The 27850-nt window shown below is 41.0% G+C and overlaps 1 gene segment (V, D, J or C); it reads right to left on the bottom strand.

The window, feature by feature from the left end:
* Window positions 1-301: 301 nt before the first annotated feature.
* Window positions 302-25543, bottom strand: LOC140476641 (Ig heavy chain C region-like). The segment is given in 9 exon segments: window positions 302-545; window positions 647-774; window positions 3565-3894; window positions 4349-4657; window positions 10259-10564; window positions 13650-13949; window positions 23742-23788; window positions 24998-25313; window positions 25442-25543. Coding segments are annotated over 9 exon segments (1794 nt in total).
* Between the last annotated feature and the right edge of the window lie 2307 nt (window positions 25544-27850).

Here is a 27850-nt window from a genome sequence, read left to right as displayed (position 1 = left end):
GGCTCATCAGAAAGGGTTACATCAGTAACAGTCACAAGAAAGGGTTTACAAAGGCCCATCAGAAAGGGTTACATCAGTAACAGTCACAAGAAAGGGAGTACAAAGGCTCATCAGAAAGGGTTACATCAGTAACAGTCACAAGAAAGGGAATACAAAGGCTCATCAGCAAGGGTTACATCAGTAACAGTCACAAGAAAGGGAATACAAAGGCTCATCAGAAAGGGTTACATCAGTAACAGTCACAAGAAAGGTAGTACAAAGGCCCATCAGAAAGGGTTGGCAACCGTTCTGAGTAAGGAACTAATAAAAGCAAAACAAATGGGGCTTCAAACAACTGGGAAGCTACAAATTCTTCCAACCACAACCATCTCAAAGATATCAAAGTAAAAAGGAAAATCCATCAATAATTGTCTCAGTTACATGCTGATAAACTGAAGTAATCTCACTGTTAGAGTCAGCAACAGGACAGATTGTAGATTGGGAATTCAGAGACCTTGATAAGCAGATCAGGAAAATCAAGGGGGTCCACAATTCATTCACTTAACCTGGGAAAGAGAGATAAAGCAATGTTTATTCAATGGCACCCTTAGAGATTTCACAAAACATATTGGGCTGCTTGGCGTGAGAAAGATGTGATTATTCTCACCTTCACCAGAGTGACGGCAGCGCTGTAGAAAATACTCAGGAAGAACAAGGTGATGAACTTGGAAGCAGTTGTCCAGATGTTGCTGTTATCATCCTCATAGTCTTCAATCCAAGTGCGATCTATTGAATCTATGAATATAAAGCCGAGAAAACGCATTTAGATTGTTTATTGATCCAGATCAATCTATCTGCATCCAAGTCATGTAATTAGAGACCATTACATCTTCATAAAGCAGTCAGGTATTTCTCAAGGGCTCTTATCTGTATCTATGACTGCATGATTGACTCTCAGCAAGAAATTACAAATACTAATTGCACATGTTCTTTCTTCATTGTCCATGTCAGAACGTTTTAAATTATTTTTCTTTCAATCTATTATTTAAGGATATTATTATTTGAGGAATGCTTATTATGAATGATTATTTTAATTATATCATTATATTTTAAATATAGGCTGTGACAGCACTTTAGTTGAAAATTGTGGCCAACACTGAATAAAAGTTCAAATGTGATTCTCATCTTTAGGTATTGGTGACCAATTACTTGGCAAATCATGAATATAAGTGACATCACAGTCAGGACATTGCTTCATATTTTTGTTTGTAGGATCTGTACATTTAGGAATAAGTGTTTGTACATGTGTCCCTTAATTTATTTGATCTACTGCTTGGTGTGTTTGGTTTTCCTTTAATGTTTGTGTATGTGGTTATGAGAGTCTCTTACTTCACTCTTGCCCACGTTGGAGTCTGTGCATGAATAAACATATTCCTGTTCCTTTACTGCTGGTGTGCTAATGTGTTTGGTCTTTTCACATTGTGTAAGCATCATCATGCTAATATTCCACTTCGTTGCTGCCTATGCTTATCTTGTAATGTCTTTTTGAGTTTTCACTTTTCATTAGTGCTATCTAAAATGTGTGCTTATGTGTCTGTTTCAGATCCTACCTACAACTAGGTTATTTTCATGTTTATGCTTAATAATTGTTAGCATGCAACGTTATATTTTGTTGGATGTTTATATTTATATGATGATGTTTGCTTGTGTGGCAATCTTTCCCAAACCATCTCCTGAGAAGCTTGTTTGTGTTATTGTTTGTGGATGCTTGCTGATGCTTGTGCCCATTCTCCTTATTTAATAAACACCCCTCTATTTGTTGATCTATGCACTTGTGTGTCTGCATGTGAGACTCTGAATTTGTGTGTACGTGTGATATTGTATCCATGCTGATCAATGTGGTTTAAAAATAACTAATTAAGCTGCCTCTGTCATTGTATGTTTGTGATTCTGAAAATGGGAAAATTATGATATTAATATTTATCTCTGTGCACTTACGTGCCTGTGTGAGTTGACAAGTGGGAGGACATTTTTCGGAATTTGTATCTGTGTTCATGCGTGTATGTCTGTACGCATTTTGCTGTATGAATGTAAATGTATTTGTGTGTTACCGTGTGTCTATGTTTCTCATTGTTATGTGTGAGTACCCCTGTTCATTTGTGCAAATGATTTTCATTCGGTGTCTGTGAGTTTTTGTATGAGCTTAGAGTGTTCAAGTGCCACTTGCATGTGTGGCTCTGTGCGAGTATGCATGTGTGACATCTTATCGATATGCACATTTGAGTGTGCACATAAATATGTGTCTTTAGGTGAGAGCTCGATTATGTGTCATTACGAGTGTACTTGTGATCATCTCTCTCTATCTGTTCGTATACCAGACTGCAATTTTTATTATTCTAATTTATTGTTCGAATTTTAATGGATTGCCCATAATTAGATCTGACCTTGATGTTGTAGGAAACATTTCCCATCGTCATGGAGAGATAAGTGTTTTATGAGCAACACTTCTGTTGCAGTGATAGAATTTCTGTCTCTGAGAGAAAAGTCTTGAGTTCAAATCCCCACTGCCCAAGAGATAACATTTCTGAATATGTTTATTAGAAAATGTCTACTTGTGTTCTGTATGTGAAACAAAATGATACCAGAATTGATCCCATGTGCTCCAGAAAACTGAGACAAACCTATGGAATACAAACCGGGACGATGCAAACACCAGTTTTGGATTATGGGAATCAATGTTAATCATTTGTTAACAGAGCCAAGCATGTCCAACATGCTTCAAAGGTATTATTTTGCAGGGAAATGTTAAATCTTTGGACAGTAAGCAAGAAGCTGACTGTTCCTGTTCGCAACTTGGTTACATCACAGAGGACATCTTCCATGAAAACTCTTCACAGGGAGCAAGAGGACAGACCATTCATCGTTCCCCTCCCCTCTGCTTCACGACAACTTATCTGTTGATTCTCTTTGGTGTGAAAGTGAAGATACATTCTGTCAACTTATGCGCTGGTGCAAGATCCCTGGCAGTTCCCCAGAAACAAAGGTTACATTCAAACTGTTCTGCACTATTTACGATTAGTATGTTCCAATCAAATTTAATTTTAACGTGTCTTAAACTTACATTTCCAATTGGTGCAATGTGGCAGTTTAAAACTGACATGAATTTTGTAAGAGTTTCCAATCGGGGAAATCAAGAACACCAAGTTCAAAACTCGTGCTCTACCCTTGACATAAAATGGACATTGTCAGATTTTGTCACAGAGGGATTTAGGATGGATAAGGTATTTGGCGGAATCCTGCAATGAGTGAGCTTTACTCTGTCTCTGACCCAGGGTGTATCTGAGCAGAGAACATTAACTGCACAAGACACTTGTCCTAGACCTGTTAATAATCCACTTTAACTACACAGATGGAATGGAAGTCATGGTGGGAAACAATTAATTCAGTATTTAACTCACTACTGGAGTGAAAAAAATTCACTTCTATTACTTCTGTTGAATTATTAAATGCAACTTTGAGATTTTTATTGACATGAATTAACAGTGTCCATCAGTGCAAGCGAAATGTTTACAAAACTCGGTTTACCGCTGGCTTTATCGACTGTTCTGTTGATGATCTTCAGTGGAACCGCTTCATGTCCCACACCACAGGAGTAAGAAGCACCGCTGGCCCACTCCTCCACTGTAATGGATAACAGGCTGTACATGAAGAAGGAGATGTTGTCACTCTCCGCCATCACCTCGGTGTTCTTGTAGTTACTGGGATTCACCGGCTTGTCATTGTTTGTCCACTTGACGAAGATCTCTCGGGGGGAGAAAACTCTCACTAAACAGGTGAGGGAGAGAAACCTCTGAGCGGAGATTTCTTCTGTTGGTGGCAGGAGGACCGACACTGATGGCTCCAGCGGATTAATCACTGCAGAATATTTGAGACAAATATAAATCAACCAAAACATTCTGAACCAATATCACAATTTCACTAAATATTAAAATATGCCATGTTTAATTTGGGATTTATTCACTTCCGTTTACTAAAGGAGCAGAATGGTACACATTCTGTCCAGTAAAAAAAGTCGAGTTTAATGTGAAAGTTGCCTCCATGTTTCCAGCCCACAACAAGGACGTTCTGTCCAACTGTCATTGCTGATGGTGACGTCACAACCCAGGCTTCTTCCCACTTTATCTGACTGAATCAGAATACAATATCCTTTGGTCCATCTTTTTCTTAATCAGCTACCCAGCTATCCTGCCTTCAGATGCATCATTAATACTCCCAATGGTGTTTGTTCATTACCAATCAAAGCCTGACATTGATGTAACTGGATCTGGATTACACATGGGATCCTTTGTGCTTTAATCTCACCGCTCACCTTTCTCCTTGTGGATGGAGTCTCTCAGCGGAGTCGGTAGATTCTGATGGTACACCACACATTCAAAAGTAACGCCACTCAGCCAGGCTTCAGTAGAAATGTCTAATTTGCTGATCACGCTGTCGGGATTCTGTCCAGGCTGGTCAGCAATCTCTGTTTTCAGAGGCTTCTTTTCTTGTTTCCAGGTCACGTTGACTCCAGAAGGAAAATTGGACACAACGCAGGTTAACGTCACCGTCGCCTCCAGCAAGACTTGTTCTACTGGCGGTGGGAGGATTTTAACGGTGTTAGGGTGGCACTCGGTATCTTCTATGAAACAAAAATCAAAGTCAATGAAAAATGCCCCTTTATGATACAAACAGTCAATCTTCAGATTACTTCTTCATAGGGTGAAGACACCACCTTCAAAATGGCAAATCCAACTACTGCTGAAACGATGCTTACTGTTGTTGATGTATTTTGATTTGTGAAAGCATTTGTGATTACCTATAACACACCCTGTGTAATTACTCCGAAAGAACACTGGCTTTTTAACAAGTGAAACCTGAAAAAAAATAAAATAATCGAAGATACCATCATGTAACCCATGGAATTACCTTTCTTTCAGAGTCTGTCTCTCACTTAACACCATCTATTGATACTTGTGACAAGAGTAATCTCAATATAATGAGTTCATTTCCATGTTCATAACCCTTAGGTGCAAATGCTGCTGGTCATGCTGACTGCCAAATCACATCCTACATTTTAGACAAATTATAATAAATCATAATTATTCTCTTTGCAGAGTTCTAAAGTGTTACAGGAGCGGTGAACAACCATGGAAAGTCTGTTCATTATATTTAAAGTGATCAGAAATTCTTTGCGTTATTGGTGTGATGTCATTCTCTAATTTATGTCATTGTTCCTTGTGAGCTGTGTTTGGAGTAGATCGGAAAACAAGACATTGAGTACAGCATTGGATATCAAGAAGGACACCCATCTCCTTAAGTCTTTCCCTCCATTCAGTTTGTTCGTAACTGGTCTGTACTTTCACTTTATTTACCAAGCTGCGTTTTTTAATTTCTTCATAGAGCAGGGGAGAAAAAAACAAACAAAAGCATCTTAAATTAATCTACAAACGCGATGGAAATGTTCACTAATTTTATAGACATCCACTACTCACTGTGTAAACATCGCTACCCCAAACCAGGCTAAATCAGCCTGTCTCGAGTTCCTAGTTCATTCATCCCTATTGGACCGTTCTTACCAGAATTTATTCTCCTGCCTCATCCACTAATTACAGAGAGCATCTTAAAGAAGCTCAGTGAGATCACGTTTATCCCAGTTGATGTGATATCCACTTGGTCTGTGGTCTGATCCCATAAGTAAAGTTAAAGAGCTCAGTACCAGATAAAAATCAATGTCGTACAATGTCCAAGGCCAACAGGCCATTCCTGAGCAGGGAATGAAGCACTGAACGCATTTTGATTTATTTTCAAGTAAGGGTCACTGCATATTTTAACCACGTCTTTTTGAGACCACAACATCATAAGATTGAGGATCAGAATAAAGCTGTACGGCCATTCCAGAGTTTAGATCAGAATGATGCTGGAAAAGCACAGCAGATCAGGCAGCATCCGACGAGCAGGAAAATCGACGTTTCGGGCTACAGCCATTCTACTGTCTTCTCTAAACAAGAGCCGATCTATCTCTGGCTTGAATACACACAATGGCCTGGCCTCCACAGCCCTCTGCAGCAACAAGTTCCACAGCCTCATCACCCTCTGGCTGAAGACATTTCTCCCCACATCTCAGTTCGAAACGGTGCCCCTTTGACCCTGAGACTGTGCCCTTGGGTCCTAGTCTGGCCGACCAGTCAAAACATCTATTCCACGTTCAATCGACCTCAGTCTCTCAGTATTTTCTATGATTCAGTTTTTTTTTGAGTGCGAGCAGCAGCTAAGGTAAGACTGTTTGTTTTAAAAGTACTTACCGGTAGCGGGCAGCGGTGTTTTTTTTCACTCTCTCTTCACAGAAAGAGCGGGAGCAGCAGGGGGAAGTGACGACGACCAGAGAGGCAGCCGAGACACGGAAGCAGGTAGAGCGTAAGCTTACCTGGGTAGGTTTGTTTCCCCTTTAAAAGCGCGCAGCTGAAGTTCGGGGCACAGATAGGCGGTTTTGTGGGAACGAGAGAGACTCACGTTTGGTATGTTGCCTCCCAGGTGCAAGGGTACGTGATGTCTCTGATCGTGTTTTCCGGGTCCTTAAGGGGGAGGGGGAGCAGCCTGAAGTCGTGGTCCATATTGGCACCAATGACATTGGTAGGAGGAGTGCTGAGGATGTTAGACAGGCTTTTAGGGAGCGAGGTTGGAAGCTCAGAGTTAGAACGAACAGAGTTGTTGTCTCTGGTTTGTTACCCGTGCCACGTGATAGAGAGTCGAGGAATAGGGAGAGAGAACTGTTAAATGCGTGGCTACAGGGATGGTGCAGGAGGGAGGGATTTCGGTACTTGGATAACTGGGGTTCTTTCTGGGGAAGGTGGGACCTCTATAAACAGGATGGTCTGCACCTGAACCTGAGGGGCACCAGTATCCTTGGGGGGAGGTTTGCTAGTGCTCTTGGGGGGGGTTTAAACTAACTCTGCAGGGGCATGGGAACCCAGACTGTAGCTTTTGGATGCAGGACCTGGACTGTAGGGAGGTTAGGAATATGGCATCAATCTTAAAGGAGGGTGCCTGTAAACAGAAGAGTGGCTTGAAGTGTGTATACTTTAATGCCAGAAGTATACGAAATAAGGTAGGTGAACTCGCAGCGTGGGTTGGTACCTGGGACTTCGATGTTGTGGCTATTACGGAGACGTGGCTAGATCAGGGACGGGATTGGCTGTTGCAGGTTCCAGGGTTTAAATGTTTTAGTAGGGTCAGAGGTGGGGGTAAAAGAGGGGGGGGTGTGTGGCTTTGCTTGTCAAAGATAGTATAACAGCAGTGGAAAGGAAGATGGACGAAGATTTGCCATCTGAGGTAGTTTGGGTTGAGGTTAGGAATAGAAGAGGTGAGGTCACCCTGTTAGGAGTCTTCTACAGGCCTCCTAATAGTCCTAGAATCGTTGAAGAAATGATTGCGAAGATGATTCAGGAGAAGAGTGACAGTAATAGGGTGATTGTTATGGGAGAATTTAACTTTCCTGATATTGATTGGGAAAGCTATCGCTCAAGTTCGTTAGATGGGTCAGTGTTTGTGCAATGTGTGCAGGAGAGTTTCCTGACACAATATGTAGATAAGCCAACAAGAGGTGAGGCCATACTGGATTTGGTTCTGGGTAACGAACCAGGCCAGGTATTAGAACTAGAGGTAGGTGAGCACTTTGGGGACAGTGACCACAATTCGGTGATTTTTACTCTAGTGATGGAGAGGGATAAGTGTGTACTACAGGGCAAGAGTTATAGCTGGGGGCAGGGAAATTATGATGCGTTGAGGCATGACTTAGGATGTGTGGATTGGAAAAGTAGATTCCAAGGCAAGAGCGTAATTGATATGTGGAACTTGTTCAAGGAGCAACTATTGAGTGTCCTTGATAAGTACGCACCTATCAGGCAGGGAGGAAAGGGTCGTGTTAGGGAGCCGTGGTTTAATAAGGAATTGGAATCCCTTGTTAAATGGAAGAGGGCGGCCTTTGTAAAGATGAGGCGTGAAGGTTCAATAGGGGCGATTGAGAGTTATAAGGTACCCCGGAAGGACCTGAAGAGAGAACTAAGAGCAGCAAGGAGGGGACATGAAAGGTCCTTAGTTGGTAGGATTAGGGAAAACCCTAAGGCTTTCTATAGGTATGTTTGGAATAAAAGAATGACTAGGGTAGGAATAGGTCCAATCAAGGATAGTAATGGGAAGTTGCGTGTGGAGGCTGAAGAGATTGGGGAGGCACTGAATGAATACTTTTCGTCAGTATTCACTCAGGAGCAGGACATTGTTGTCGTTATGAATACCGAGGCACGAATAAGTAGAATAGATGGCTTTGAGATATGTAGAGAAGAGGTGTTGGAAATTCTGGCAAGGGTGAAAATAGATAAGTCCCCTGGGCCTGATGGCATTTATCCTAGGATTCTCTGGGAAGCAAGGGAGGAGATTGCAGAGCCATTGGCCTTGATTTTTGTGTCCTCTTTGTCTACAGGAGTAGTGCCAGAGGACTGGAGGCTAGCAAACGTGGTTCCCTTGTTCAAGAAGGGGAGTAGGGATAATCCTAGTAACTATAGGCCAGTGAGTCTCACTTCTGTTGTGGGCAAAGTCTTAGAGAGAATTGTAAGGGATAGGATTTATGAACATCTGGATAAGAATGATGTGATCAAGGATAGTCAGCATGGTTTTGTGAAGGGCAGGTCGTGCCTCACAAACCTTATTGAATTCTTTGAGAAGGTGACTAAGGAGGTAGATGGGGGGAAAGCGGTAGATGTGGTATATATGGATTTTAGTAAGGCGTTTGATAAGGTCCCCCATGGTAGGCTACTGCAGAAAATACAGAGATATGGCATTGAGGGTGAGTTGGAGGTTTGGATTAGGAATTGGCTCTCTGGAAGAAGACAGAGGGTAGTAGTTGATGGCAAAGGTTCATCTTGGAGTGCCGTCACTAGTGGTGTTCCGCAAGGATCTGTTTTGGGACCATTGCTGTTTGTCATTTTTATAAATGACCTGGAGGATGGGTTAGAAGGTTGGGTGAGCAAGTTTGCGGATGATACGAAAGTCGGAGGAGTTGTAGACAGTGAGGAAGGATATGGCAGGTTACAGCGGGATAGAGAGAAGCTGCAGAGCTGGGCAGAAAGGTGGCAAATGGAGTTCAATGTAGCTAAGTGAGAGGTGATTCACTTTGGTAAGAGTAATAAAAAGATGGATTACTGGGCTAATGGTAGACTACTTGGTAGTGTGGAAGAGCAGAGGGATCTTGGTGTCCATGTACACAGATCTCTGAAAGTTGCCACCCAGGTAAATAGTGCAGTGACGAAGGCATATGGCGTACTGGCTTTTATTGGTAGAGGAATTGAGTTCCGGAGTCCTGAGGTCATGCTGCAGTTGTATAAGACTCTGGTGCGGCCGCATCTGGAATATTGTGTGCAGTTTTGGTCGCCATACGATAGGAAGGATGTGGAGGCACTGGAACCGGTGCAGAGGAAGTTTACCAGGATGTTGCCTGGTATGGTAGGAAGATCCTATGAGGAAAGGCTGAGGCACTTGGGGCTGTTTTCATTGGAGAAAAGAAGGTTTAGGGGTGACTTGATAGAGGTGTACAAGATGATTAGGGGGTTAGATAGGGTTGACAGTGAGAAACTTTTTCCACGTATGGAGTCAGCTATTACAAGGGGGCATAGCTTTAAATTAAGGGGGGGTAGATATAGGACTGATGTTAGGGGTAGGTTCTTCACTCAGCGAGTCGTAAGTTCATGGAATGCCCTGCCAGTACCAGTAGTGGACTCTCCCTCTTTATGGGTATTTAAGCGGGCATTGGATAGGTATATGGAGGATAGTGGGTTAGTGTAGGTTAGGTGGGCTTTGATCGGCGCAACATCGAGGGCCGAAGGGCCTGTACTGCGCTGTATTCTTCTATGTTCTATGTTCTATCTCTCCAATATCTCCCCTCCACCCCCAAACTTATCCTTGAAGCGGCGTTCTGAACGCCTCTCCCAGCATGGTCAGGCAATAAACTATTTAACAAAGCTCAGTGTCTATATATCTATCTTCAACAGAGAGGAAACATGCTTTTCTGACTTGCCAAAATGTTGAGTCATGAGCGATGCTAATGTAACACTCAAACTGAAATGCGATACGTGGCATGTTGGGAAACGAGAAGCTTTACCGTACTGTTAACTGCGCCTGATAAATTAGCGTGTTTGATTCACATCAGAGTTTAGAAGGATTTGTAGCTCTCTCAGTGTGTGTCTCTTACCCTGGAGTGCGGTGATGTTTTTACTTTGAATGTTCTCTCCATGAGTGACCTGGCAGTTATAGACTGCGCTGTTGAACCATTCACCATAAGGGACCATCAGCCGACTCGTCACCGAGAAGTTCCCGTTTGCCTCACACACGGGAGACGTGAAGAAGCCAGAATCCAAGGGTCGGCCATTTTTCAACCAACTCACGGAGATTGACTTCGGATGGAAATCGATGATTGAACAGACGACGGTTGCAAACTTGCTGCTTGTTTTTTCTTCACTGGAGCTCACAGTTAGGAGAAGAGTTGGTGGGAGAATACCTAGATTATTAGGAAACACATCGCATAAATTATCTGACGAATTTCATAACAAATACAATCAGTTCTCATATATCAAGGTTTCTTGTGGTTAATGGATACAAGAATCATAATTGTGCAGAAAAGCTGGGATCCACACAGAAAGATCAGCAGGACAATGTGAAAGGCTAAAATTATAGGACACAGCAAGGGTGTCAAGGAGGCATAGAAACTATAGGCCGGTAACATCAAAAGGGAGATAGCAATGTTGGATGGTATTCGTTTTAATGACAGAGTCTGATGAACAAGGCAGACGAATTACCGTCATAAATGAGGAAATGACACGGTTGCTATCACAGAGACATATTGAGAGCGGGGCAGGAGTGGCCATTCAACATTCTAGGATTTAGTGCCTTCAGGTGAGACAGGTAAAGATGGAAAAGGATGAGGGCTGGGGGTGTGCAGTGCAGAATGTTGCATCTGTCGCAATTCTGACAAGAGTATTTTAGGCTGTAAAGAGAAATGAAATCATGGATACCTCCTCGAACAAAGGCAAATGGATAGTTCTTCAAAACCAGAATACAGCAAACATAACTACTGGGAGAGCACGATAGACCTTACTATAGGTCCAAAAGAGCAAGTGAACATACATGGGCATATTTCAGAGAAATGCAAATTAAATAGGGGAATGAGAAAAGAGGTTTTTAACTTCCTCAGCATAGGCTTGGATATTCATTTTGTCAAAAATTTAGAGGGAGCAGAATTCTGAAAATGCCCCCAGGAGAATATTTTAACAAAGTATGTGTTTAATACTGAGAATTTTAATCCAGACCTTGCAAGAGAGGGGTGAATCTGGACTTAACTTTAGGGAATGAAGTCGACCCAGTGGGTAAAACCTCAATGGTGGAGCACTTTGCAGACAGTGATCGTAAATCAGTTGGATTTCAGATTCTACTGCAAAGGAATAGAAATTGGCCCAAAGTTCTGAAAAAGGGAAGGACAATTTTAGTAAGATCAGGTAATGACTTGACCAGAGTGGACTGGAAGCTGACACTTATTGGTAAATCTGAGTCAGAGCAGTGTGACACATTTAAGAGAGAGATAAGAAAAATCACAGGGAGAACATTTCCCAGGAAGCCACTGAGTGGGACCAAGAATGCAGTGGGCTCTGGACACCAAAGGGCATGGAGGGGGAGATAAAGAGAAACAAGGGAGGCTTCCGGTCTAAACTGAAATCTCAAAACAATAGGAATTGGTATGGAGTACAGAATGTGCATAGGGGGAGTTTGAAAGACAGAGGAATTAGAAGAGCAAAAGGGACCATGAGAAAATAATAGCAGTCAAAATAAAGGAAAACATTTTTAAAAGTTACACGCTCATTCATAATAAAAGAATTATTCTGGAAACAGTAATGCTCATTAAGTGTATTATTGGAGGGGAGCTGGAGGATTAGGTTGTGGTCAAAACGAACGTGTTGTGCCAGTGTTCAGTAGTAAGAGGGACAATGTGGGGACAGAAAACATGGAGGGGTGTTGTGATGTAGTTTTCCGAAATTAGGACACATGACGTGATGTTCTGTGTTGTCTTGCTGAATGAAAAGTGGTTATATTTCCAGGGCAGATGAAAAGTATACCGAGCTGTTGAGCGATGCAAAGGATGAAATAGTTGGGTCGCTGACAATAATTTAGAATTCCCTTTCTGGCCACAGCACTTGTGCCAAGTGAGTGTAGATCAGCCAACGTTGCACTGTCATGCAGGACGAAGGAAGATATAAATAATGAAAACACAGATCTGTCAAGCACATCTCAGTGGTAGGGAAACTATTGAGAAGTGAAATTAGTCTTCATTTGGAAGATAAATCAACAATTTTCAGCATGGTTTTATTGAGAGGAAGTCATGTATAAGAATTTGATAGTAGTTTTCAGAGAGATAATTCGATGTCCAGATGATAGAAATAATCAGAGCCAATGGGATCGGAGTTAATTTGACAGATTGGATCTAGAACTGGCTGAGTGGTGGGAGCAGGGGAGAATAGTCATCGGGTGTCTGCGTGACTGGAAATCTATGTCTCCTGGTGCTCTGTAGGGATTGGTTTGATTTCCTTGTTATTTCTCTTACATACTAATGAATAAGACTCAAATTTAGGAGGATTAACCAGTGAATTCACAGATGAAATGAAAACTGTCATGTTGGTAAATCATGAGCATAATGGCTTTAGATTGCATGAGGATATAAAAGGGTTGGTTGTATGTGAAGAGAAGTTGCAAATGGAAATTATTCTGCATAAATGTAAGCTGATGTAATTCGGCAGAAGAATCTGTGAGGTATGACGGTTTGAATGGTGGAACCCTGGAAAGGCCTGAGGATCTTTGGTGCATGTACCCACCGATCCCCTATCGTACTGTGTCGTCTGGATAAAGAGGCTAAGAAGGTGAGAGGATATTTTCTTTTATGAGCCGAGACGATGACAATGAAGAGTAGGGAGAAGATACTGGAACTTAATAGAACACTGGTTAGGCCATACTGAAGCGTTGTATGCATGTTATCGAAGGAATGTGATTACACTGAAGGCAGTATTGATGAGATTTGCCAGGATCTTGCCTGGGTTGGAGGGTTTTAGTTATGAAACTAGTTTAGATAGACAGCGGTTTTCCTTGGATCAGAGGACAATTAGGGAGAAGATTATCATGATGTCTAGAATTATTTTAGGCATAGACAGGGTAAACTGGATGAAACCTTTCCCCTTGATGGAGAGAGAAGGTAAGGCCAGGAGCTTCCAAGTGGATCTCAGGGGAAAACAAAATCAAACAGAGGGTGATGTTAGCCTGGAGCTCAGCACCTATAAGTCATGTAGACATTGAGCCCCTCATAATAGGTATGAAGTATTGCGATGCATCCTTGCAAGGGCAAGTCACACAAGACAATCGATCAGGTGCTGGCACATGAGACTGGAATAGTTAGGTGGCTGTTATTGATAGGCGTGAACTGGATGGATCAAAGGGCCTTGTTCCTGTGCTGTATAAGGTGGTCCTGTGAAAACGGTTATAAATAATGCCTTCTTCATATTAATCCCAGATGCTCTGTTTATCTCAGTTCCCACAACACATACCTGGACATGGCATTTCTTTGATCTTGTGTGACCCGCTGTGTTGAACCTCACAGTAGATTTTGCAATCTGCCGCTGACTCGGGCAGGGTTAACTGGCTGCTCAGGGTGTAGGTTCCCTTCTTGTTTCTCACTGATGGGTAAGTCTTAAATCCAGTCGTGATTAACTCCCCACCTTTCTTCCAGGTTACCTTGGTGACGTCAGGGGAATAGTCCATCGCCAAACAACCAAAGGTCGCAGAACCGGTGTCGTGCTCCTGACAGGAGGAGACCAGGCCATAAAGCGTGGGGGGAGATGGTGTCTCTACAATAGAATGACCAATTGAGCAAGTTAGTTTCTGTTCATTTGACCTTATCAGTTACTCAAATGTATCCTCAGCTGTAAACGTTTGCCAGTATGCTCCCACTGAGTCGACAACATAACTGGAGTTTATTTTTGTTTCCTACCAGTTGCTGATCATGATCATTGGTTCGTTCTTTAGAAACATGCCCTCGACCTTGACCATTGCCATATAATTTAGGAAGAAGAACATCCTGATCCCACCCCAGTAACTTTGAAGATCTCACCAACTGACACTTTCACTGGATTGCTGTGAAGAGCAGAGAAGTTTCACAAAATACAAACCAAGGAAATGCAGATTCATCGAAAAGTTGCCAGCCAGTTTGATAAGAATTATTTAGAAGGCATACTTTGTGTTGGCTTTCATCAATAGAGGGACTGAGTTTCAGAACCACGAGGTTAGGCTGCAGCTGTACAAAATTCTGGTGTGGCCGTACTTGGGAGTATTGTGTACTGTTCTGGTCACCACATTATAGAGAGAATGTGGAAGCTTTGGAAGAGATCAGAGGAGGTTTACCAGGATGTTGTCTGGCATGGAGGGAAGGTTTAATGAGGAAAGGATGAGGGTCTTGAGACCATAAGACCATAAGACCATAAGACATAAGAGTGGAAGTAAGGCCATTCGGCCCATCGAGTCCACTCCGCCATTCAATCATGGCTGATGCGCATTTCAGATCCACTTGCCCGCATTCTCCCCGTAGCCCTTAATCCCTCTAGACAACAAGAACCTATCAATCGCGGCCTTGAAGACATTTAGCGTCCCGGCTTCCACTGCACTCCGTGGCAATGAATTCCACAGGCCCACCACCCTCTGGCTGAAGAAATGTCTCCGCATTTCTGTTCTGAAATGACCCCCTCTAATTCTAAGGCTGTGTCCACGGGTCCTAGCCTCCTCGCCTAACAGAAACAATTTTCTAGCATCCACCTTTTCAAAGCCATGTATTATTTTGTACGTCTCTATTAGATCTCCCCTTAATCTTCTAAACTCCAACGAATACAATCCCAGTATCCTCAGCCGTTCCTCATATGCTAGACCTGTCATTCCAGGGATCATCTGTGTGAATCTCCGCTGGACACGTTCCAGTGCCAGTATGTCCTTCCTGAGGTGTGGGGACCAAAACTGGACACAGTACTCCAAATGGGGCCTAACCAGAGCTTTATAAAGTCTTAGTAGTACATCTCTGCTTTTATATTCCAACCCTCTTGAGATAAGAGACAACATTGCATTCGCTTTCTTAATCACAGACTCAACCTGCATGTTTACCTTTAGAGAATCCTCGACTAGCACTCCCAGATCCCTTTGTGCTTTGGCTTTATTAATTTTCTCACCATTTAGAAAGTAGTCCATGCTTTTATTCTTTTTGCCAAAGTGCAAGACTTCGCACTTGCTCACGTTAAATTCCATCAGCCATTTCCTGGACCACTCTCCCAACCTGTCAAGATCCTTCTGTAGCCTCCCCACTTCCTCAGTACGACCTGCCTGTCCACCTAACTTCGTATCATCGGCAAACTTCGCTAGAATGCCCCCGGTTCCCTCATCCAAATCATTAATATATAATGCGAACAGCTGTGGCCCCAGCACCGAACCCTGCGGGACACCGCTCGTGACCGGCTGCCATTCTGAAAAAGAACCTTTTATCCCAACTCTCTGCCTTCTGTTAGATAGCCAATCCTCAATCCATCCCAGCAGCTCACCTCGAACACCATGGGCCCTCACCTTGCTCAGCAGCCTCCCGTGTGGCACCTTATCAAAGGCCTTTTGAAAGTCCAGATAGACCACATGCACTGGGTTTCCCTGGTCTAACCTACTTGTTACCTCTTCAAAAAATTCCAACAGGTTTGTCAGGCATGACCTCCCTTTACTGTTTTTGTTTGAGAGAAGAAGGTTGAGAGGTGACTTAATTGAGACATAAAAGAGAAACAGAGGGTGGACAGTGAAAGTCATTTTCCTTGAATAGTGATGGCTCGCAGGAGAGGACATAGATGATAGATGTCAGAGATTGTTTCTTTACTCAGAGAGGAGTAGGGGCATGGAGCGCACTGCCTGCAACAATAGTACACTCGCCAACTTTAAGGGCATTAAAAAGGTCATTGGATAAATTTATGGATGAAAATGGAATAGTGTAGGACAGATAGGCTTCAGATTGGTTCCACAGGTCAGCACAACATTGAGGGCTAAAGAGCCTGTTCTGCACTGTAATGTTCTATATTCTATATTCCAGATGAACATATGATCTCAATTCCTTTCACTCATTTACACTCCTGCCGCCCTGCACCTGGCCCATGGTGAATCTGGCCCTGACTGGACCTGGCACCATCATTTTCACAACCTCTGACAAAAGCCCACTACCCAAGACATGACCTCAGCCCTTGATCACTGACCTCTCATCTTACCCAAGTCAACCTGTGCACATTGCATCCTCGCTCCTTTCGCATCTGTGCTTTACAACCTACCATTTTGCCAGACTCCGAGCTTTGCATTTTGACAACACGTCCACCTGTCACTTCATTACAGTGACCTTCCACCCTGAAACATCCTGGCACTCTGCCCACCGCTACACTAACCAGCCTGGCATCCTGCCCACCTCTCCATAAACCTGTCTGGCAAAGACAGACCTCCTGCATTTCAGCTCAAACTACCCCTCACCTACCAAGCACAATTTGAACAAATTATCCTGTGACCATTACCATTTACCTTGATGCCACCTTGCCAGACAGAGTGCATGCAAGCTTACCCAGCAGCCAGCCAACACCTCACAGCCTACCAGCCCAAACTCTCCCACATGCCCAATCTAGCCCCTCACTTGCTCACCACCTTCCAACTTTGAGCCGACTCCAACATAAAGTCAGTGAGTCATAAAGTCGTACAGCACAGAAACAGTTCCTTTGGTCCAGCTCATCCATGCTGACCAGAGTTCCCAAATTAAACTAATTCCACTTGCCTGCCTTTGACCCATATCCATCCAGACCTATCCTGTTCCTGTAGCTGTTCAAATATCTTCTAAATGTTGGACCTATCTCTGCATTTACCACTTCCTCTGGCAGTTCATTCCAATGTTTTGGACAGTTACAACATGAAGCCCTAACTCCTGCACTCAGTGCTCTGACCAATGAAGGTACATGTGCAAAACACCTTCAACACACTAGGTACTTGAGACGTTTTCAAGAATCTATGAGTCTCAACCCTCAGGTTCCTCAGTGTTCAACATCACTATCCAGTGCCCTACCATTAACTCTGTAAGACTCGATGAGTCTGGACCCTCAAGGCCCTGTGTTTAAACATCACTATCCAATGTCCTACCATTAACTCTGTAAGTTGTGACCTGATTTATCTTCTCAAAATGCACCACGTCGTATTCATTTAAATTAAACTCCTTCTGCCACGCCTCAGGCCATTGGCCCAGCTGATCAAGATCTCATTGTACATTTAGATAACTTTCACTGCCAATTATACCACCAATGTTGGCATTACATGCAAACTTACAAACCTACAAACCATGTCCCATTCAATGTTTTCATGGCTTTCAACCAATATTGTAGCCTGTTTCCCTTTCTCCCACATATCTGTAGCATTTTGTTAAGGATTGAAGGAATCTATCTCCTTATTGAAATCATTTAATGTTTTGTCCTCAATCAATTTGTGTGGTGGAGAATTCCAAAGGTTCACCATTCTTTTGCTGAAGAGTAAACAATCAGGTTCAATGTTATCGAGTGTTGGGAAAATTGGTGAGCAGCAAGATTAATGATGATCCCATGAATGGAATAGCCTTCTAGAGGGGCCAAGGTGCCTTCTTCAGCTTCCATTTTGCATGCTGTCATGTCCCTTCGGCAGCATGTTCCAAAACTGTGATCTTTGAGGATAAGGGCGCACATGTATGTAAATACTTCTCCTGAAAGCTTTCCTCCAAATCAGACTTCAACTTGACTCTCAACTATTTCCCTGCCCGTTTCCTCTTCCTCAATCACAGCCATGGGACTCACTTCCTACCAGCGCTGTGAATGTGCTAATACCACACCAACTTCAGCAATTCAAATAGACTGATGACAACTGGTTTCTCAAGGCAATATAAAAGGTCTGACACTTCCACACCGGTCTAGAGATTCAAACAACCACTGGAAGAATTGTAAATTATTTGAGGCACTTGTGTGTCTTCACAAGATGACATGGTTTCCTTTTGTGTGATTTGACTGTGTTTTCACTGAAGGAACAGAGCTATTTCTTAATCATACAGCTGAGTGCCCTCCTCTTGCTCCTACCTTCCTTTCATTGTGTCATTCATTAAGCTAGCACTGGCGGTGAACACTTTTTATTAAAATATTTCAACAAATTAATTGTTTCACACATGCTTTAAAAAAAAGTCTGTTGATTATTTGGAACGAGATCATTGACATTCTCTATTTGAGTGATCAAAATAACTTTCACCCAATTACAGCAGCCACTGCGCTCTGGAGTGGGTTGTTACTTCATAATAGCTTCTTGTGAAACTCCAGTTCGAGATCAGGGCGCTCAAATTCAATGATTCTCTGATATTTAATATCTCTGAACATTCACAATTTGTTCAAATGCATCTTTTCTCTGAAGAACGTGTTTAATCGAACAGAACTTTTTTCAATGAAACAACAAACTTTAAATGCTAGAAAACCAAAATAAAAGACAGAAATTTCTGAAGAAACTCAGCAGGTCTAGCAGCTCCTGTGGAGAGAAGGCAAGGTTAACATTTCACATCCAGAGACCCCCTCTTCACCAAATTGTTTTCATGTTTTTGGCACAAGAGCTCACACCTGTTGAGATAAACAGTGATTACGTTGGCTTGACTCCTGTTGGAGAAAGGATTCTGAGCAGAGGTACTGGATGGTCGGAGATAGCAATTGAAGACCAACTGAAAAGCTATCTCCTTCTGCTGCAAGTGTTGGATTCAGCAGAACCCCCACCGGACTGAACAATCAAATTCAGCTACAGCACTGGTTTAATATAAAGTGAGCACTTTCTCCATTAACACCATCTAGCGATGCCCAAAAGCTTGTGAACAAATATTGATCTGGAAAAAGCTGCTAACTGCCAAAATTCTGTCTAATATCTAAGAGACACAAGTCAGGACAGCGATTGAATAGATTTCACTGGCCTCTGTGAGTGGAATTCCAACAAACACCCAAACATCTCAATCTGCTTTCTTGCACTGAAGTAACCTGATAAGAGATGGTATTACATACCTCTCTAACAGGTTGTAAGTGAACACAGGCCTCCTAGCACAGAATCAGGGACACTACCACAACATCACAACAGACCTGAACACAATGAGCTCGACACTATCACAGAGAACACAGCCCACCTGTTTTGACATTACATAAACCATGTTAGTTATTAACACCTTCCAACAACCAGGAATTGTTGCAGAATGTTTGTACAATGAAAGGAACATTTCAATATTTATCCAAGAATACTTTAATAGCAGCTCCGAATTGTTTAAACTCTATGGGAACTACAAAGGAATAAAACTAGGAATTGTATTGCCATCAATTCACTGTCACTGGATTCCAACCTCGAACTCCCTTCCTCTTTCCCCTGTGAATATTGCTGCACCAGACGGTCTACTTAGTCTGAAAAAGATTAAAATGTTTTGAAGTGTAATATGAATGTTGCCAGTGACATTAAAAGCTGATAATAGATTTTCAAATAATAAGATGCAAAAACATTCTGATTCTACATTGTGCCACGAAACATGTCCTGCATAACTGAGGCACAAAGAAAGTATACAGCATATTTCCATCTGCCTCACTCAATCAAATATCTCTTGTTGCCAACAACCAATTTCAAAACTCTTGCTATCTGCCTTTTGTTCCTGAAACGTTCGTTTTGATTGGAACAACTTAGTCAGGGCTCTCAATTCTGAGGCACCTAATCGAATATTGTATTTCTGGCCGATAAAAATGGTTTTGAAGCGCGAGATGAAATTGAACTCTCTGAGATTCAGGGATCCGTATTGGACAATTTACAAATGGTCAGGACCGTTGACAAGTTAGTCAGAGATAGCACTGAAACAAACTGTACAACAGACTTAATCCTAGAGGATACATTGTTCAACTCCTCACGTCAAATATATTCACTGTACTTGAACATTCCTCAGAGGAACTAACCAGTGGATTAATGTGAACGAGAATGTGTTCACAATGAACATAAATAACCACTGAGTTAATAAACTTAATAAGTCATTGTATTTAATAAAATGATTGAGGTGGGAAATATCGCCAATTAAAGCACAGATCCGGAGGCAATGGATTATTCTCTAAATTATTTTTACATATTCTTAAAACGTTCCTTGAACTGGGGAGATTTTGTATGCACTGCATAAAGTCAATACTGCATTCCAGTGTGGAAAGTATTTCTGTTGAAGGAATCAGGGCAAGGTCATTTTCTTGTTTACTGCTTTTAATGAACGAAAATGTTTAAAAAGGTATGAATTGAAAACATGCTTCTGTCTGGAGTTGCCCGCTTTAACAGATGTCTAAGTAAATGTGAGCACTGCTGCCTCACAGATCCAGGTACCCAGGCTCGGTTCCAGCCTTGGGTGACTGCCTATGTGGAGTTTACACAATCTCCCCTGTGTCTGTGTGGATTTCCTCCCACAATCCAAAGATGTGCATGTCAAGTGAACTGGTCATGCTATATTGTCCATAGTTTTAGGTGCATTAGTCAGGGGTAAATATAGGGTAGGGGAATGGGTCTGTGTGGGTTACTCTTCAGACGGTCGGTGTGGACTTGCTGGGCCAAATGGCCCGATACATACTGCAGGAAATCTAATCTAAACGATTGTCACACTTAACAAATGTGAGCAGATTCCTTCGGATCGCTACATTGCAATAAATCGGTCAAGTATATTAATTAAAATAAATATTACTCTATTTTCAGTGTCTGAATAAACAATGTGCTCCGTTATCCTCTAGTTCATGTCTTCTGCAAATTTGTGAACTCTGCACACGTCTGAACACATTGATGTAAAATGAATTCTCTGCGTTTGCAGCAAGTACTCCCATGGTTTTAAGAGTAGAGTTCCTACAGTAATGAAACAGGCCATTTGGCCCAACAATTCCACACTGATCCTCTGAACAGTAAGTAGCCCAACCAGACCCATTCCCCATAATTTATATTTACCCCTGACTAATGCACTCTAACCTAGACATCCCTGAACACTATGGCTGTGCTAAATTGCACAAATCACCTGACCTGCGCATCTTTTGGACTGTGGTTGGAAACTGGAGCGTCCGAAGGAAACCCACGCAGACACAGGGAGAATGTGCAAACTCTACACAGGCAGTCACCAGAGGGTGGAATCGAATTTGGGATCCTGGCGCTGTGAGGCAGCAGTGCAAACCACTGAGCCACCATGCTGCCCTACGAGTTCATGGGTGGATTATTTTAATTAATTCAAAATTTGTCCTTGGTCACATAATTCACTATAGCAGTTGTTTCCGAAAGAATGACTCTTCAGTTGATATTTTTTTGTAAAATATAACTATTTAATTAAAATGCACAGATTGGGAACACATAAAGCACTGTGCAGATTAAATAATTCAGTTAATGTTTTTTTTTTATCCTGCAAATCCAGTTTAATCAGGGACATAACAATGAATTAACTCAAGTTACGTATGAAACTGATCAAAGCAGTGAAACTGATCTGTTCTTCATAGAATTGTGCAGAATTTCCAAATGGTCTTTGCCAATGATCTTTTCCAGTCAGAAAAATATGTATGTAGTGTACAGCGGAATTGAAAGGTGTTTCTTGATCAATTATAACACTGTCATGGCATTTTTGCTCAAGATCAAGAACTATTAGAACATTAGATTTTTGAAATGCTATTTATATTTCTCTATGACTTGTAAACAGTTTAAAGACAGACCTTGTGATTGAACTAGATATAGTGGAGTTCTGAATTTGGATTGGAAAGCATGGATTAGATTAATCCTTAATTATTACTTTTAAGTTAAAATGGCGCCCGAAGGTATCTGTTTTCCCTTCATTTCTAAAACCTTTGCGATTTGCCTTTCACTTAATAATAGGCTTTATGAAATTTCAACTCGCATGCTGATTGCATTGAATGAGGAACCTGGAGCGGTTCACTGTCACCAACCGTGTTAACATTGCAAAACAATGTAGAAACCAGAAACGGTTTCCCAAATATAACACATTTAATGTTACCCAAGCACAGTCCTTCCTCAACAGATGAACGATCACCAGATCACAACACGGTGTGTTTGCAGCAGAACTGGCTCTGCAAACATTTTCAACAGAACCAAGAACATGATGTAACCTCACAAAAAAAAACCAAATTGAAGTCTAACAAAGCTGCTCAGAATCAAGCAAACTAATGATTAAATTGAATAGAAATAACAAGTCATAACAGCAACCTTGTTTGTGAGGTGACTTAACACTTAAAGCTGTAACATTTCTGGCAACAGTTCAATTTATTTCCAACCTGCACACCCTTCTTGATCATGACAATCCTGTGCAGCACACAGTAGAGCGGTTGAAGGCATATATTGATTAATCACTTCATGGTCAAAACAAAATTACTGAATGGACAAATATTATCGCATTTATAATTTTAAGTTAGTTTCAATTACATAATCTGTTCAATTCTGCAGTTTCAGATTTTAGTCCCAAATTTTATTTTGAATGAGGCTACTCAAAACAAAATTCAGTTAGCTTCCAATTAGAACTGAGTTCTTTTTTAAAAAATTCAATGCATTAAAAACTTATTTTTTTCATTTCTCACACTTCTGGGTTTCTGCCTTAAGTTGGTTTTCAGACCGTTACAAATGGATGTAATGTTTTCAATCAAGCAGAGAAAAATGTGTCATATAAGTTGAACAAATGCAGAAATGATTCATGAAAAACAATAGAACTTCACAAATATTGGGAATGAACAGTAATCCAGAGAGACAATCTCCTCACCAGAAAGAAAACACTAATTACAGAAAGCATGAAAACGCTGATCAATTCCACAAATTGAATAAGAATTCAATCAACTCAATTCAACAGAATCAAGGAAAATAAAATCAGAATCCAATCAACTCAAACAACAGATTTGAATGAAACATAATCAGAATCCAACCAATTCACTTCAACAGAATCAAATATAATAATTTCAAATACCAATCAACACACTTCAACAAAACCAAGTAAAAACAAAGCCAAAATCCAATCAACTCAATTCAGCAGAATCAAGTAAAACAACTCAGAATCTAATCAACAAATTGCAATATAGCACCGCAAGAAAATTTTATGACAGTTTCTAACCTGCTTGTCATCAATAAAATAAATGAGAAAATATAATCATGGTAAGAACATATATTCAAGAAATGAATAATGATATTTTAGCATATTTTAATCATGTTTGGTAATGTCTCAAACATCTTTGAATTCTTAGCGTTTGTTGTTGACAATAAAACTTACAGTCAGTGAGTCACTGACATTAAACATTATTTATAGCTGACTGTTTAAGAGACATTAGTGTTTCAAGTAACCCAGCCACACAGAATGCCCATCTGATAAAAAAAGAGATATACGGAGCAACTGACGCCATCATCACCATTTTAGCTATTTGCTGAGCCTTAACTGAAGTCGATAATCAGTCTGAACAAAAATCAATCCGAACCAAACCAAACTCAGCACAGAATCTGAGTTTCATTTAATTCAGAAATTAGTCACATGAATAGAAAGTTTTTAAAAAGTCACTATGAAAGTTCATAGTTCTTACCTGAATTCACTGTCACCATGGTCCCTTGGCCCCAGAAATCAAGATAGTCACAGTGTTACATTCTCTGGACTGGGTCACACAATAACTAGCTCTGCATAAAACAAATCAAAAATTTACCATCATTTTAAATTTTCAGAACCACAGGCAAAATAAAGTCACAATAAATCTTCATCACATAATTGCGCTAGTGAATTCTGATCATTCTTGATAAATTTTAATACTGTTTTATACTTCACAGAGTAATACATGAGCTGATTCTCAAAATCCCCAAATGGTGTATCGATAATTACCCAACACTTTTACAAATTAAATAGTGATACTGGCATTAAACCCCACAGAATTAATACTGCACTGCAAGTTAAGACGGTTTGTAGAAGTAATCACTGACTAGTTCCAAACAATCGAGGCTGAATAGGTTTTTGTTTTGATCATAATTGCTGTGTCACTCCAGTTATATCACTGTGAGACATGTTGTGTCAAATACTATGACAGACTGTAAACTGAAAAATGCAGATAATTTCTTCACTTCCTGGAAAGCAGTGATTCAGACTCCTCTAAGAATGATTTGGTGCATTATTTCAGCTTTCACTCTTCATTGTATTTTGAAAGCTTGGAATACTTTTCCAGGTTTGGTCTGCATTTAACTTGACAATCAACACGAAGAAGGGAGAAAAAAATTATACATTTGTACAAACTAGCACGACTGGATTGTGTTTAAATTGCATCTCACATTATTTCTCGCTCCTGCTATGGTAGAAATCACCAATTTGAGATAATCACTTGTCAGTGGTTATTGTATGAGGATGTCGCTGTGCACAACACTGTGGCCCACTGTAGTATCACAATGATGTAGACCAGTACACTCATTCTCTGTTCTTTACTCTAGGTCTCAATTTTCATTTGAAAGATCCATTTAGTACTGATCATGTTTAGAAGTAATGCCATAGTTGACATAACAATTAGCAGTGATTTCCTGAGCTGTTAGATATATTAAAACTAACATTTTGTCCGAGCATTTAATTGATGTAAGTGTTAGCAGTACATACGACATGCCCAAAACATTGTCCCATTGTGTCACCAGTTTGCTAGTTTAAATGGTACATTTCCTCTTTGATAGTTTTGTAAGAGGCAGCCTGAGGTCTGCTTCAGATCGCAGTTGGTATAATTACATTTAAAACTCGTACTGACCGTCAGTTTATGATGGAATTGACAAAATGTTCACTCGAGCTGTTTTTGATTGGGTCCAGCCCTGGTTCCTCTCGCTGTGGTCTCTTGCACAGTAATAGATGGCGGTGTCTTCAATCTTCAGGTTCCCCATGTCCAACGCGAAAATGTTGTTTGAATTGTCTTTGGACGCAGTAATTCGATTCTTAATCGCTGGTGCATAGTTACTGCTGGATGAACTATAGTACCAAAGCAGCCACTCCAGACCCTGTCCGGGAACCTGTCGGACCCAGCTCATGTAGCTGGTACTAAGATCGAGGCCGCTGGTTTTACAGGTCAGTTTCAGGCTGCCTCCGGGACGGCCAGTCTCTGCCTCTGGCTGGGTCAAAACAATCTCCGACTGGACACCTTTAAAAAAGAAAACAAATAAACCATGAGCATGAATACAGATTAAATAATGGCTGAGTCTTTTACATTCCTGCGGTAGACTAGCATTGAGACAGTGACAAAGACAGACTTGAACAAAAAACACTCACATGATAAGAAAGTAAGGAATAAACTGAGAAAAATTGTCGAAACAATCATTCTGATAACTTGTGGGAAGCGGTTCTGTCAAGATCTTTCTAAACAGAGCCGACCCAGGAGTGTTGAATTAGGGTCTAGTGCCCAGGATTTATATGGCCATTGGAAAGGGCAGGTTTACAGCTTCCGCCTGTTGGTTTCCTGCTGGAGGCTCAGACTGGATCCTGGTCTCAGCTTGTACAGCCTGAACACATGGGATCATGTATTTACGAGGTTACGCTGAAACATGGACATATACACATCTAGGGATATTTATTTTGCTGAATAGCTTCTTTGGGAGTGTTTTTATTTAAATGGTGGAAGTAAAATTGAGTAGCTTCAGTTGTGTTTCACATGATAGTTCCAAGTATTTTGTTTAAAAAAAAACAAATTCATTCGGATGTTAGCTCCCTTTATTTCTACATTAATTCACAAGCAGATAAAACTAAAATCAAAGTTCAAACATATTACCAGCTAGTAAATCAATTGAGCTTGTTTTCCCAGGACACTGCCAGTCTCTGTCCCAATACAAAATAACATATAATTCATACTAAACATTTCAAAATTCAATTTAGACAACTGAACACAGAGCTTGTCCAAAGTGATTATATTTAGAATATTTAATTAGAAGTTAACTCCCTTTAATTCTACATTCCACCACAAGCAGATAAAGCTAAAAAGAACTTCAATAATATTATTAACCAACAAAATTAGTGACTTTATTTTTGCTGTCACTCGAAGTCTCTCTCACTTTACAAATAACATACCATTTCTAATCTGCGTTTCTAAATTCAATTTCGGCAACCTAATATGGAGCATGTCTAAAGTGATTATGTTCAGAATGTGAGTGTATGTCACTAAACAGTTTGGACTCGGAGATTAGAAGCACCTCCTTACATTGCAGAATGTCTCTCCCTGCATCTTTTTTTTCAAATTGCTCTGACCCTAAAATGCATAGTAAAGGAAAGCTGTGTGCCTGAGAAACAAAAAGTGAGTTGGCAGTGATACATAACACCTAGGTAAACTTTTGAAAGAGCATCTAATGAACTAGAACAGCACAGTCCATACATCCATATCTAACAGTCTGGGTATATCAGAAATGTTTGGTTAAATTAGAGAGTATTACAATAATCATTACCACGGATGTAGGTTATAAACAGTACATGTCTCTGCTCACTGATAGCTCTGACAGGGGCAGATAACTCATAAAAATCAGTAAAAATTCGCTGTTACCCTCAGTTTTAATGAGATGCATGAATCCGAGAATGGTGTAACAAGTGATGTGAGTTTGAACCAATTCAATATTGCTAATTTACTTTGAGATGATAACAAATGTTACTGCAATGTGGGATTTTGGATCCATTAACTTCATATTCAGGAGCTTTAAAGATACTCCGTAAACAGGCTGAACTAACCAGAACGTCACTGCATTCAATGTCCTGTTTTCTGACAGTCACACAGTGAATGCTGTATTCAGTGACTTTCCTTTTTAAAGAAGAAGTGCCAAGTGAAATGTATCCATTGTGAGTAAATGGGAAAATATCGTTTGTTTGGTAGGATTTTACTTTAGTTGATTCATTTTCCCTTTAATAGGCCAGATACAATAGTTGGCAGCAATTAAACTGACTGCAGAAAAGGTCCTTGAGATCCAAGTTTCATTTACTGGAAGCAGGTGGAGTTTCTGCAGTGGATCAAAGATATTTTGTCTCACTGTTGACCAGTTGGTGGAAAGCAAACTGCAAACCATAACCACCACCTCCTCAGAAACAAATCGACTCAGCAACAATGCTGGAGGAAAGTTTATTTTTCAGTTGTGTAACTTGGAGACCTAGTCCCTCCTCTCATTGAATGAAATATTCGCAGAGTCTCAGACACAACCTTAACATCAACAGTTCATTCGAGGATCACTACAGCACTGTTTAATATTGAGAAAAATTGATAAATAGTCAGAGAGTCATGTAGTGATACAGCATGGTTACAGACTCTTTGGTCCAACCAGTCCATGCCAGTCACAATCCCAAACTAAACTAATCCCACCTGTGTGTACTTGGCCCATATCCTTCCAAACATTTGATATTCATTTACTTATCCAAATGTCTTCCAAAGGTTGTAAGATCATCCCACACAAAAACCATTCTCTGTGTAAAAACTTGTCTCTGATATGTTTTGTTTTTCTCCTCTCATTGTAAAAACATGTTCCCTATTGTTGAAATCCCCCACCATAGGGAAAATTCGCCAATGTCTTAGTCAAAAATTGAAAACAATCACAGCTCCAAACATTTACAAAACATCACTATGGATCTTCCTCGAGTCCAAAAAGGATTGTCCCCTTTGATCAATGATTTGTAAAATTTACTCGTGTATCTACTGTGATAGACGTTTTC

This window comes from Chiloscyllium punctatum, chromosome 4, assembly GCF_047496795.1.
Source record: "Chiloscyllium punctatum isolate Juve2018m chromosome 4, sChiPun1.3, whole genome shotgun sequence".
In the NCBI taxonomy this organism is placed as follows: domain Eukaryota; kingdom Metazoa; phylum Chordata; class Chondrichthyes; order Orectolobiformes; family Hemiscylliidae; genus Chiloscyllium; species Chiloscyllium punctatum.
Note: the sequence above shows the minus strand (reverse complement) of the source record. Positions and strands in the feature narration are given on the sequence as shown.